The following is a 15047-nucleotide window of genomic DNA, read 5'->3' as shown; positions in this document are numbered from 1 at the left end:
TAATTCACTACAGCAATTCACCAACAAACAAGGATTGGAAGGAAATTTTCTTGACTTGATTAAGGGCACTTTTTAAAAGCTTATATAGTTCATGGTAAATGCTGAATGCTTTCTCCCTAAGATCTGGCATGAGGCAAGATGTTCTTTTTTACCACTTCTATTCAAAATTGTATTAAAGATTTTACCTTGAGGAACAGGGCAAGACAATTTTTTTTTTTCCAAAAAGAAAGATAACCAGATTGGAAGAAAAATGTCTTTAACGGTAGATAACATGATCATCTACACAAAAAATCCTAATGAATCTACAAAAAATTTTCCTAGAATAAGTGAGCTTAACAAGATCACAGTAGACAAGATCAATATAAAAAATAAAATGTATTTCTTATACTAGAAGTAACCATTTCAAAATTGAAATTTAAAAAATACTCTTTACAATACCATAAAAACTTACAAAAATACTCAGATGCAAGCTTTTAAAAATGTGTGAGACCTGCACATGAACAAATAAATTTTAAAATACTCAAATAAATAAGGAGCTATACTATGTTAATAATTTGGAAAGCTCAAGATTATTAAGGTGTCAATTCTTCCTGAATTTATCTCTAGATTAAATGTAATTCTTATCAAAATTCCAGCAGATTTTCTGATGAAAATTAATAAGCTAATTTTAAAACATGTAGGAAAATGCAAAGGACATACAATGGCCAAAACAATTTGAAAAATAACAAATTTGTTCTTTTCGATAACTCCTGTTATTTGATTTAAAGGCTTTCTGTAAGCTACAATAAGCAAAAGGTGGTAATATTAGTGTGAGGACAGATATATTGATCAAGGAAGCAGAATAGACTCCAGTAATAGATCCACTTACAAAGGGCAAATTTATTCTTGACAAAGACACCAAAGTAATTCAATACATACGGAATAGTGTTTTCTTCAAGTGGTACTAGAGCATTTGGACATTCATATGCAAAACTGTGATTCTCAAACCATCTCATATCATATACAGCAACTAATGTGACATGGATCATAGACCCAAATGTAAGAATGAAAACTGGAAGACTTCTAAAACAAAACATAAAAGGAAGTCTATTTTTTTCCCTTTGGACTCAGCAAAGATTTTTTAGGTAGGGCAAAAGCAAAATGAAATAAAACAAAACAAGACTAACCTTTGAAACAATGAATGAATTGGACTTTATCAAAACTGAAAGCGTCTGGTGTACATAAGACATTTTTTAAGAAACAAAAAGATAAGCCACACACTGTCAGAAAATATGTCCAAAATGTAGATCTGACAGATGACCTGTATCCAGGATACACAGGGAACTCTTACAACTCAAGAATACAAACAACCCAAATAAAAGTAGGAAAAATATTTGAACAGGTACTTCACAAAAGAAGGTACAGAAATGGCTAACAATCACATAGAATGAGATCATCATCACCAGTCATGAAGGAAATGCAAATTAAACCCAGAGGGAGATACCATTACACTCCCACTAAAATGGCTAAAATTAAAAGGACTGACAACATCAAGTGCTGTAGAACATATGAAGCAATAGCCTCTCTCATTTTTGCTGGTGGGAATGCAAATATAGTATAATTCCTTTGGAAAGAAATTTGGCAGGTTGGTATAACGTTATACATACACATGGCATAAGACCCAGAAATTCCACTCCTGGGTATTTTTCCAAAAAGGAGAAACATGTTCACACAAAACCTTGTATGTTTAACCAGAATTATTTATAACAGTCCTAAACTGGAAAGTACCAGAATGCCCATCAATCAGCAAATGGATATTGTACATCTATGCAGTGCAATACCACTCAGCCATAAAGTGAGACAAGCTATGGATAAATGCAACACCATGGACAAATCTCCTAAACTATGCTAAATTAAAGAAGCCAGACACAAAAGGCAGCATATTGCATGGTTCTGTTTATAAGACATTCTGGAAAAGTCAGAATGATAGGGAGAGAAAACAGAGCAGTTGTTCCCAGGGAAGTTGGTTAGAGGGAGAGATTTGACTTCAAAGAGGCATAAGGGAAATTTGGGATGATGGAGATGGTCTCTGAAACTTCCCTGGGGTGATGGTTACACAACTGCAAACCCTTGTCCAAACCCATCCAACTGTATATGTTAAAATAAATATGACCCCTGTCCAAATTTGACATACTCAGCAAAGACTAACTCTATAAAACAAGAATTAAAGCAGTAGTTTTAATTATTTAATAAAAACACATCACAACTTGTTATAACACTGTAATTTCAGGATGGGCTGGCATGATGTATTGGTGCAGAACATGGCTATAAAAGTCAAGCTGACTTTAATTCAAGTCCTGTCTTTACCATTTACTAATAGAGTGACCTTCTGCTAATCACCCTGTACTTCATTCAGACCTCACAGGATTATGGTGTGGATTTAATGGTGCACTTTAACCACTTCATAATTGCCTGTCTCATAGTATTAAAAAAATTTAGTTACTTGAAAAATATTTAGAAACAGCTGAGGTGGGGAGACATACATATAAACAAATAAATTACAATATCTTGTGAAAACAACAGAGCAAGCGTAAGGTACAGCTATAGCAACAAATGAGAAATGCTTCACTCTGTCTGAAAAAGCTAATAAAGACTTTTTGGAGGAAATGATGACTGAGTTAAAATTTGAAAGATGAATAAGTGGTTTTCAGGGTGATTAGGGGAGTGAAGGGCACAAAATGTCATGGTGTACTTGGAGAATGCTGAGAGTTTGCTGTATTTTTGAACAATGACAGAAGCTATTGTAGTAGGAAGCAGTCAGAACAAGAAAAGATCTTGAGTGTCAATTTAAGAATCTTGTTGCATTTCATCATTTGTGTGTTAGAGCTATTGAAGCCAGCAAGGACACAGACAAATTAAATTTGCATCTTAGAATGATTACTTTGATTGCCTTGGAGACGATGAATTGAAGCTAGGACGAGTCTAGAGGATGGAAGACGTGCCAGAAGGCTTGTTAGATGAATTCAGGTAAAGGACAGTGACTTTCTGTACTTGGGCTATGGGAATGGAAAGGTAAGAATAAATTCAAAAAACTTTTAGGGGAATCGAATAATTAACTGTATGAAAAGGGAAATAAGTCTAGGATGCCTGTCAGACTTGGTGGTCTCTTTGGGTAGAACACCTGTTGGTACCCCTAGATAATTGGGAGAACATGTCTATACTGGGAAAATGATGAGTTTAGGTGGGTAGTGTTGACAATTGAAGTGCCTGTGGGTATCCAGGTGGAACTGTGTAGCAAGCAGAAGGATATATGGGTCTAGAGTTCAGTATCAGAGTCTGATGGGGAGCTACATATGTGCAATAGTTGAAGTCACAAATATAAATAAGATCACCTAGAAAAGCACATAGTGTGAAAAGAGAGCAAGGGACAGATCTCTCGGAAATTTCAACATTTAAGATTCTATAAAAAAAACCACAACTGGGCATATGTGCCTGTAATCCCAGCTACTCAGGAGGCTGAGTCTGGAGGATTCCTTGAGGCCAGGAATTCAAGACAAGCCTGGGCAGCATAGAGAGACCCTGTTGTATAGAAAAGATCTTAAATGATGGTCATAAAAGAAAGTAGAAGGAAGATCAAGAACAAGTAGTATCAAGGAAACTAAGAAAAGGGTTTCAAGAATGAGGTGTCATTGAGTGTTTTATACAGCAGCAATGTTAAGCAAGATGAGGACTAAGAAGCATCCAATGGATATGGATAGTTTTAGTGCTGGGACAAAAACAGGTCACTATAGTCTGAAGAGTGAATAGGAAGTTAAAAATGTGTAAGTATCTAATGCTGGCTACTTTTTTTGAAAAGTCATGACCAAGAAGAGAAAGGAAACAATAGAATAATGGTTAGAAGGAACAACAAGATCAAAGGGATTTTATTTGTTTTTGCATTTTAGTTGAGGCATGGGAGAGGCTTCCACATAATTATATACTGACAGGAAAAATCATGGAAGACAGGGAGCAGCTGGAAGATACAGGTGTATATTATTCAAAGTCCAATCATATAACACTTGATGATGCTTATATTCTTGAAACTCCCTCCTTGGTTTCCTTGATACTACTTGGTCTTAATCCTTTTCCTACTTCCATGACCATTACTTAAGATCTTTTCTATACAGAAATCACACTGGGTATTTGACCGTGGAAAACTGAATACAAATAATTGTTATAAAGCTGTTTATCAGGCGACTTAAAGGGTGAGAAGAGAACATAAGATATATAAAAGTAGCAATTATAAGAAGCATCTGTCATTCTTAGGACTGGGAGACCAACAGGGGCCGGTAGGAGACGGAATGTGCAAAGTCAAAGAGGAGAGGGAGAGACTTTTTGCTAAAAGCAATCAAAAAGTATTTTATGAAGATGGCATTTGAGCTGGGCTTAAGTGGAAATGAAAGAATATTCCAGGTGTTGCACATGACCTGGAAAATAGAAGCTACTTTATAGGTATTTGTTGAAAAATGAAGTGATGAACAGATAAGCACAAAAATCTAGAGAAAAGTGTGGAAAATTCTGGTAACAGTAAGTTTGGCTGGAGCTTGGGTGGTGGAGAGCATTTGAAAATGAGGTTGCACAGATGGAATAGAGAGGGAGCAGACAGTCTTGAATTCCAGGCCAATGTGTTGAAAATTTATCTTAGGATGCCGCTGACATTTGATTAGGGAACTGACAAGACTGGAACGATGATTTCTGGAAGGCCGATTTGCCTGTGATATATAGAAAGAACTGTAAGGAGAGAGGAACTCAAGTCATCAGCCAGAAGGCCAAAAAATGACGAGCTGGATTGAAGTGACAGTAAGGATATGAGAACGGGAACAAGCAGGAAACAAAATGTAAGCCGCCAAGAAGTGGCTGAAGTGATGACTGTGGTTGGGGGGCATAGGAGAACGAAGGGAAATTGAAGTTCCTTCTGAGTCAAGGCAGTCGGAAGAATGGCAGGAAGAGGAAAGAAAGAGGAAGAGAATGGGCTTTGAAGGGCCATGAGAAGTTCTGTGGGAACGGATAGGACATCCTAGTGCAGGGAAACGTGGCAGTGCAGGTCTGCAGCTTAACAGAGCCTGGGCGGGAGGTGGCTAATGGGGGTTTCAACTGCACAGAGATTCTGGCTGACGGCTGTATTTGGAAGAATGCAATAGTGTTTCCATATTTGAACCTACAGCCAGTCCTCGGGCCAGAAGCTGAGGCTGAACTGCCTCCTGATTTACAGCTTCCACCCCCAGTTTCCATTCTCCCCTAAAGCACTGGATTCAGGTAATCGCGGACGCACTTGGCTCCTCTCGCACTGACCGCTGCCCTCGGAGGGACAATGGGTGCCCTCGCAGCTCCCTGCGTTCCCAGGGCTCAGGCGCGCAGGCGCGGCGAGGCGTCGCCTAGCAACGAGGCACAACAAGGGACTCGGCGTTCGCGCCCAGGGCTTCTGCTGGGTTTGCGGAGCAGCTACTCGGCGGGATCTCCCGGCAGGTAAAGTTAGCCCCTCAGGGTAGGGAGGCCCAAGGCCTCCTACCTGGGAAAACCTGGGAAAGGAGAAGATGCCACGTGGGCGCAGACTTCTGGGGTCAGTGAGGCAACACCTTGCTGGGCGTTGTTGGTTTCTGTCTGTGCCTGTAGGGTTAGACGGGGCTTGGGGTGGGTTTCGTAAGCATTCCACCACCTCCCATTCAACAGGTGACAAAACTGAGGCCCAAGAGGGGATCTGAGGCGAGATCAAGTCAGATTCCGTTACTTGACCGTGACCAACTCAGAAGTAGCCTCGATTTCTCGAGCCCTCCTCCTCTTTAAATATTCTCAAAGCAGAACTCATTAGAAAATATTTAAAATCATAGGCTGAACGTTCACGAGGAACAAATACAAAGGACCAATCAACTCGTGAAAAAAAATGGCTCCAGTAGTCAAGAAGATGCATTTTTAGAGAATAGTGGTTTGCATATCCAATGCCCTGAAGTTTTCACACAGTTAATTTACTGCTAGAGATTTATCCTAAAGAAATAGTTGGGGATATGGATGAAAATTTTATGTCCAAGGACGTTCTTTGCAGCCCTGTCTATATTTGCAGAAAATTAGAAACAAATTTCAATAATCAGAGACTGGCTAGATAGCTAATGGATTTTAAAATATTTGAAATGGCATGTTATGCTAATCCACTGGAGATGACTGAAGCAATGAAGGGAAACTGAGACTTCACGAGTTTATTTGTTAATTTAAGAATTTAGTAGGAATATGAACCCAGGAAGGGAAGGTGAAAGTAGGGGATAGAAATTCAGGCAGAGATATTAAAATCGCTTTAGAAAAACACACAAAGCCGGGCACGGTGGCTCACGCCTGTAACCCCAGCACTTTGGGAGGCTGAGGCAGGTGGATCGCCTGAAGTCAGGAGTTCGAGACCAACCTGGTCAATGTGGGGAAACCTGTCTCTACTGAAAATACAAAAATTAGCTGGGCGTGGTGGCGAGTGTCTGTAATCCCAGCTACTCAGGAGGCTGAAGCAGAAGAATCACCTAAACCTGGGAGGTGAAGGTTGCAGTGAGCTGAGATCAGGCCACTCTCCAGCCTGGGCAACAGAGTGAGACTCTGTCTCACAAAAAAAAAAAAAAAAAAAAAAAAAAAAAAAAAAAAAAAAAAAAAAAGAAAGAGAAAAAAGAAAAGAAAAGAAATAGTATTGATCTCTCTGAGCTTATCTTTAGGTGATTTTTATTTTATTCGTTGTGCCCTTGTTTTCCAAATTCTCCACAGTGAAATGTATTACTCTCGTAAGGGTCATCTCCGTAGCTCATTGCCACTGGCCTGTGTCAGCTGTTCAGTCTCTCCTCCATTAACTATCATACCCAGTATGGTGATAAAACACGTAGGCTTTTTTCTGGGGGGAGACAGAGTCTCGCTCTGTCACCCAGGCTGGAGTGCAATGGCGTGATCTCAGCTCATTGCAACCTCCGCCTCCCAGCCTCAAGTGTTTGTCCTACCTCAGCCTCCCCAGTAGCTGGGACTACAGGCACATGCCACTGCCACTCCAGGCTAATTTTTGTATTTTTAGTAGAGACAGGGTTTTGCCATGTTGTCCAGGCTGGTCTTGAACTCCTGACCTCAAGTGATCCACTCGCCTCAGCCTCCCAAAGTGCTGGGATTACAGGAGTGAGCCACCATGCCGGGTCATGATAAAACAACTTCATTCTCTAGCTTAGGAGACACTCTATCATTGCAATACTGTCTGTGTAAGCTCTTCTAACCTCTGCACTATACAATTGCTCAAAAACACTATCCTGAAGTAGGAAAAATTAGTTCCTACGTGAAAATCAGATGATTTAAAACAACTTTATGCAGGTGTAATTAATTGCTTCCTGAATATTATTCATAAGCAATTCTTTTATAAATCAAAGGCTGCTCTGTCTTGGAACTGGTTATAGAGTGCTATAAACTCTTTTTTTTTTTCCCCTAGAGATTAATTGTAGGATAGATTCTCATTTGCCCAGAATAGTTTCTGCATGTCTGCCTGAAATATTATAGGCACAAGGTCTAGGGCCTGTTCACTTTTCAAGCACCTAAGGAAGATGTTTGAGATTTGGAAAAAAAATGCTTATATTGGCTCTAAAACATGAAAAGAGAACTGAAAAATTAGTGTTAATTAAATGTTTTATTAATATAAATGTTTTATTACATTTGAAAACAATTTTCTCATTTTATAAGAATTTCCAGGTGTATGTACTGTTTGCTGAGTAATTTTGAATACAAATTTCAAAAGTTTTTATGATGCAAATGACATTTAATGGGCGATGCAGGCACATTTTAACATTTTAATATATTGGCTATAGTGTGAATAAGCTTGCACAGATCCTTAAAAATCTTAAAAGTAGTGTGGTCTGAAGTTAGAGACCTGGAATAGATGCCTTTCGGAAACATCTAGGAGTTTCTATGAAGACGTGGCTTTTTAATGTATGTGATAAATTCTGGTGTCTCTAATGCTAGGAGTTGCTTTTGATCCTTGACATGCAATTTGAGCTAACCCTGACACTGTAGATTCTCCCCAAGGATTTTCTACTTCCTAGGATTTCTACTGAGACTATGGTAATTTCCTTAAGGCTACGATATACCATTTCAGATTGCTCCTACGATATACCGTTTAAGATGGCTCTGATGCCGAACATAATTCCACAAACTCTCATTGAAGAAAACTAGATAGATTTCCTGGGTTATTCTAATAGACATTAACATCTTGAAAAATTTTTCTTTATTTTTATTTTTTTGAGACAGAGTCTCACTCTGTTGCCCAGGCTGGAGTGCAGTGGCACGATCTCGGCTCACTGCAGCCTCCACCTCCCAGGTTCAAGTGATTCTCATGCCTCAGCCTCCTCAGTAGCTGGGACTACAAGGCACATGCCACCACACCCAGCTGATTTTTGTAATTTTAGTAGAGACAAGATTTCACTATGTTGGCCAGGATGGTCTCAAACTCCTGACCTCATGACCCACCCACCTCAGCCTCCCAAAGAGCTGGGATTACAGGCGTGAGCCACCCGCCCGGCCTGAAAAGTTCTTTGAACCCTGGCTGCGTTATTCCTCTGTGGTATGTTAACAAGCATAAATCCCATTCCTTTCACTTTTTCCACACAGACATGGAAAATATGAGGACAAGTAGAAAGGAAGTAACCTCAGTTTTCCCAGAATGTATCTCTTCAGATTTTTTTATTGCTTTTTTACTGAGCTGTGGATTATATGAGAGAAAACTTTTTGTTATCCAGGGAAAGGACAAAAATGTTGACTCAGATCTGGTAGATTTTGTATACCATTTATAAGATCTTTACTCCTAGGAAAAATGGAGTTAATGAGGTTTATAAATATCAAATGCCGATTATGTACCAGACACTGTTGTAGGTGTTTGGGATACATCAGTGCAAGAAAATAGACAAAAACCTCTGCCTTTGTGGCATAAACACTCTTGCAGGTCTCAAAAGTAACTTGATGGGCTTAGTCTCTTAGGCCCATCATAAGCAAGCTATAAAAAAGGTAAATGATTTCTTGTTATTTAAGTTATGCCACTAATATATTCACCTCCTTTCTAAACTGAAAGTCAGGACTAACGCTCAATGATCTTATCAATAAGTTCCTTAAAATTCCAGAGTTTGAAATTGGGATGTAGGTGACATATTTGTATATATGTGATAATTTCTACACGTATTGCATTGTGTTTTAGGAGGTAAAAATTTAAAGGAGAAAAGAAACCTCCTCTCAAGGGCACAGGTAATTGAGAAATGTATGTGCAAATGTCACTTTAACATATATTGCATTTTTTTCCAGGATGGGTAAAAAGATAAAGAAGGAAGTAGAGCCTCCTCCTAAGGATGTGGTAAGTTTCTGGTTTGAATATTAGTAGCACTTTAACAACCAGTTATAAAAATAAATTGTTCACACAGTTTGGCATGTACCAGTATATACATGAATACACGATGGCAGAAGTCCAAAGTCTGACTAATGATAAGATTAGTCAGAGAAATCTAACATTATATAAACAAACATTTACAACATTGTCATTATATAATTAGCACAATTAGAGAGTAATTGTTAGCTTTTCCAGTATGTAGATGGCATGTTTATAGCCTAGTTAATGAATAAATAGTTTGTGTTGTTCTTTTAAATACTTACCATTTACATTTGCCAGCCTCTCATTTATGTTAATTAATGAAGTGAATTTTCAAAAATAACTGGAAGTTCTGCGATAGCTATTAGATATGTGTATGAGATTGGCTGGTGATGACCATTGCACATGAGAAGTCCCTATCCTTTCCAGTTCTATCAAGAGACTAGTCTGGAATCATCATCTTTATTCCAAATGCTAATTCATTCCCCACTGAAAGCTCTTCTCTCTCTTTAAAAACAGGATTTTATTTTATCTCTTTAAAGTTTATCAATTATTGAAAGGTTGTGTTAAAAGTGAAAAATGACCTTTGACAATTTTCAGTTTAGAAACTTATTTTGAAACAGACATTTGGTGTGATTTCCTTCAGATAAAACAGGATTAGAAAAGAAATGAGTGAGTCCACAGACTCACAGAAATTTCAAATTTGAAGGAAACTGGGCTAATGGCAGAAATGTGCCCCCAGCCTTGAGAGCTTTGTGGTTAAGACCCTGGGGGCCTTCAGCCAGTTCTGCCTCTTGCCAACTGTGTTATTGTGGCCAATTTGCCAAATTTGGCCAAGTTATTTCGGTTTTTTTTTTTTAGCTCCAAAATGGGAATTGTAATATCCAACTCATTCCTGTTGTTGTATGCTTTAAAACAGAATAAGTTACATAAAGATCTCAGTGCCTGGCACATAGCACTTGGAAAATGAGATCTATTATCATGAGAATCCTCTAGACTCTGCTTCTGAGACACACACACACATACACAGACGCGCGCCTCTGTGCAATCCTCTAGGAATGATACTTCAATACAGTTGGGAACAAAATCTACAGAAGTGCCTGTCTTCCTGGGTCCAGGAAGGCTTTGCAGGGGTAGGCATTGTGATCTCGTGATATTTCATCATTCTGGCTGCTTCTCTTAGGACATATTCCTAAAATGTTGCAGATTCTCTTATTTTTTTCATTGCATCCAAGGTTTGTATTACCCCCCTTTTTGCTACCAAATAGTATTATTGGCATCTTATTAGCAAAAACATATTCTGATTACAATTAGAATTATGGGACTAATAAACAATAGATGTATGTGTGCAATACACTTTCTATAACTTCATAATGTCTTGCTGATATTGTCCTCTGGATTCCAATCCTTGGGGACACAAGGGAGAACTTGAGAAACACAGTCCTAGCATTGACAAAATAGAACTCTTGCTCCCTCAGCTCCCAACAGCCTTGGAGGTAGCCAATGGCGGGTGTAACATTGACCAATGGTCCTTACTTTTCCTTGTCTTTCCCAGGGGACTTCCACCCTTCTACTCTGACTGTAAAACTGACAGTGTTGGGAGGCCGAGGCGGGCGGATCACGAGTCAGGAGATAGAGACCATCCTGGCTAACACAGTGAAAATCCATCTCCACTAAAAATACAAAAACTTAGCCTGGCGTGGTGGCGGGTACCTGTAGTCCCAGCTACTCGGGAGGCTGAGGCAGGAAAATGGCGTGAACCCGGGAGGTGGAGCTTGCAGTGAGTGGAGATCGCGCCACTGCACTCCAGCCTGGGGACAGAGCGAGACTCCATCTCAAAAAACAAACAAACGAACAAACAAAAACTGACAGAGTGGTATTAAAATAATACATAAGCCCTTTTCTACAGTATTTGTTTTCATACTTCAAAGCAGTATGCCACAATTTACAGTATCTTAACCTGGAACTCGTTCCAGAATATACCTCTAAAGTCAATAAAGATTTGTTCTACACATTGTAAATGAAAACCACATTTAAAGAGAAATATAACTACTTAAGAAAATAAACTTTTCTCTGTCAACTAATGGTAATTTGCTTCTTATGTTTCCTAGATATATTGTTTCCAAAGACTTTAATTTTTATCAGGCTTTCCTCTACAGGTTAAAATGAGTGATAAAGACAGCAAGAAAAGTGTTGGCAATAGGATTAAAACAAAAAACTCCCTTTGCTTTTCTTAATATTCTCATTTGTAGTAACATTAATATATGCATATATGGTACCGATTTACATCTTCTTCTCATAAAAGAGACACTAGCTAAGAAGATGCCTACATATGGAAAAGATATGGCTTGATCGACCAATACAACTATATTTTTCCTTTCCAAATCATCTCCATATCTGGCCAAAAGGCTGTTTGTGATGCTTTAATAAAAGGAAAATTTACTGTGGAATATTACATAAAAGAATTCCTAATAGAAATGACTCTACTAGGCATGATTTAGTATAAGGCAAGATATTCAGTGACTAAGAGTACAGGCTCTGGGGCTATCCCACCTGAGTTTGGGTCCTTACTCCATTATCCACTTCTGCCCATCTATGAACTTGGGTGAACTTTCTAACCTCTGTGCACTACAGTGAGGATGTGATACTGCTTAATTCATAGGAAGACCCACTCACATCAATGAAGTAAGGTTAGATAAATGTAAGATGCTTAGAACAGTGCCTGGCATTAGGTAAGAGCTTGGTGGATATTGTTATTATTAATGATGTAGTCAAGGGTGCTGTTCATCATTCTACAGAACTGAACAGGTTTGTATGAACTGTCAAAGGAGACAGGGAAGTCAGGGATGAAGCATGGAAGACCAGCTGGCCACTGACGTCCCCTGAGGCCTGGTGTGTGGCCATCGTAATTTATGGTCAGATTTTTGAGTTTGCAAGCATGGAAATTGTAGTCTTTTAATATTTCAGAGGTGATTGAGCTTCAGTGGATAAAGCCACAAGATCTAAACTCCCAAGAGACTATGACCTGGCCCTGGAACCACAATGATTAAGTATCAAGTTAACTGAATATTTATGTCAATGGGTCAGGACTTTCTTTCCTTAGTTAATTAAATGTACACAGGAAGCTAAGCAGGGTGAGTACAGAATCACAGCAATGGAAAATAGTAGAACATGCCTCCTCAGCTGCACAACCAAATCCAATTCCTGAGAAGAGGGTGAGGTCTCCTGGGTTCTCCTGGACCTCCTTCATCAATCTCAGAACTCAACCTTTCATTCTTTGTCATAGACTGACAACAGTACTGTGGACTTTAAAAGATAAATAAATAAATGGTCTGTGCCTGCCCTACTGGGCAGCACAGAATCAGAATATTTTTATCATTGAAGGCCTATTAGACAGCACTATTCTAGACAGTATTATTCCTTAACAGAGACATAAAAATATTCTAGAAGCCTATGGCCACTCAAATTGACTGGTCTTAAAATTCAAAGCTTAGCCAAAATGCTTCCATTTACTTTCATTCTTCTTGTAAATAATATTATCATTTATTTTGCTATGTAAAGAAGTTGTAAGAACTTCTCTTCCCATCTTTCTCCCTCCTCACAGTTAAACACTATGAATAAAAAATATAAATTCACAAACAATACACATATATAAAACCATATAGATAATTGTCAGCTTGCTCATCTTACTCCAAAAGTTTACTACTTTGATCAGGTTATAAAGCAAACTAAAAGCTATTTTAGCTACTTTCATTTTAATCTTTAGACATTTTAGCAAATTTTTACCCATGTCTAGATATTCTCTACTAAAAGTTCCTATTAGATGAATGCTGTCTACCTCCTCCTGTTTATCTATCTCTCTTTTCCTATACAATTAGTGCCTCATGATCTGGGACCATTGCTGTTGTAAACGTACTGAAATTGAAGTTTTAAAAGCCTTTTATTTGTACTTATTGGCACTATAAAAATCACTCAACTGTGATCTCCCTATTTTCACTGAGGTCATCTTCGTAACTTTGTATTTTTTTTAGACCTGTGCCAATACTACAACCACTAGGCACATGTGGTTATTAAAATTTGAACTTATAATGATTAAAATTATTAATTTTAAAGGCCAGGCGCAGTGGGTCACATCTGTAATCCCAGCACTTTGGGAGGCTGAGGCGGGAGGATCGCTTGAAGCCAGGAGTTCAAGATTAGCCTGGGAAAAACAGCAAGACTCTGTGTCTATTTTTTTAAAAAGAAGTTAAAAATTCAGATTCTCAGTCACATTAGGTACATTTCAAATGCTAAAGAATAAAGAACCGCTTGTGACCTGTGACTACCATATTGGATAGCACAAAATCAGAACATTTTCATTGCTGAAGTGCTATTGGACAGCACTATTCTAGACAGTATTATTCCTTAACAGAGACATAAAAATATGTCTAGAAGCCTATGGCCACTCTAATTGACAGGACTTAAAATTCAAAACTTAGCCAAAATGCTTCCATTTTTTTTCATTCTTTTTTGTAAATAATTTTGTTTTATCATTTATTTTTGTAAAGAGTGTGAAATTACAGTTTCTCTACAAGCTTGTTGGTGACTGTGACTTTCTTATGGGAAAGCAGATGGGATATGTAATGACAGCACACTATCATTTATTTAGTCAATTGGTACTCTGTTATCACTATCATTTTATTCTCAGTGCCCTTTTTTTAATTATTATTATTATACTTTAAGTTCTAGGGTACATGTGCATAACGTGCAGGTTTGTTACATATGTATACTTGTGCCATGTTGGTGTGCTGCACCCTTCAACTCGTCAGCACCCATCAACTCGTCATTTACATCAAGTATAACTCCCAATGCAATCCCTTCCCCCTCCCACCACCTCCCCACAATAGGCCCCGGTGTGTGATGTTCCCCTTCCTGAGTCCAAGTGATCTCATTGTTCAGTCACCTATGAGTGAGAACATGCGGTGTTTTCTGTTCTTGCGATAGTTTGCTGAGAATGATGGTTTCCAGCTGCATCCATGTCCCTACAACGGACACAAACTCATCCTTTTTTATGGCTGCATAGTATTCCATGTTGTATATTTGCCACATTTTCTTAATCCAGTTTGTCACTGATGGACATTTGGGTTAATTCCAAGTCTTTGCTATTGTGAACAGTGCCGCAGTAAACATATGTGTGCATGTGTCTTTATAGCAGCATGATTTATAATCCTTTGGGTATATACCCAGTGATGGGATGGCTGGGTCATATGGTACTTCTAGTTCTAGATCCTTGAGGAATCGCCACACTGTTTTCCATAATGGTTGAACTAGTTTACAGTCCCACCAACAGTGTAAAAGTGTCCCTATTTCTCCACATCCTTGCCAGCACCTGTTGTTTCCTGACTTTTGAATGATTGCCATTCTAACTGGTGTGAGATGATATCTCATTGTGGTTTTGATTTGCATTTCTCTGATGGCGAGTGATGATGAGCATTTTTTCATGTGTCTGTTGGCTGTATGAATGTCTTCTTTTGAGAAATGTCTGTTCATATCCTTTGCCCACTTTTTGATGGGGTTGTTTGTTTTTTTCTTGTATATTTGTTTGAGTTCTTCGTAGGTTCTGGATATTAGCCCTTTGTCAGATGAGTAGATTGCAAAAATTTTCTCCCATTCTGTAGGTTGCCTGTTCACTCTGATG

General features: G+C 38.5%; 1 protein-coding gene across 4 annotated transcripts in view; it reads left to right on the top strand.

Moving 5' to 3' along the window:
- Nucleotides 1-5394: 5394 nt before the first annotated feature.
- ARMC3 (armadillo repeat containing 3) overlaps nt 5395-15047 on the top strand; it is a 122800-nt gene continuing 113147 nt past the window's right edge. Inside the window, exons 1-2 of one of the 4 annotated variants that reach the window (XM_023223229.2) lie at nt 5395-5484; nt 9310-9358. Coding sequence is in view for 3 of the 4 variants with exons in the window: in XM_023223224.3 (XP_023078992.1) it covers nt 9311-9358 (48 nt within the window). In the remaining variant the exon portion in view is untranslated. The remainder of the gene's footprint in view (nt 5485-9309; nt 9359-15047) is intronic. The other 3 variants (XM_023223224.3, XM_023223225.3, XM_023223226.2) reach the window with 3 other exon arrangements.

The sequence above is a fragment of the Piliocolobus tephrosceles genome, chromosome 9 (assembly GCF_002776525.5).
Source record: "Piliocolobus tephrosceles isolate RC106 chromosome 9, ASM277652v3, whole genome shotgun sequence".
Classification (NCBI taxonomy): Eukaryota; Metazoa; Chordata; class Mammalia; order Primates; family Cercopithecidae; genus Piliocolobus; species Piliocolobus tephrosceles.
Note: the sequence above shows the minus strand (reverse complement) of the source record. Positions and strands in the feature narration are given on the sequence as shown.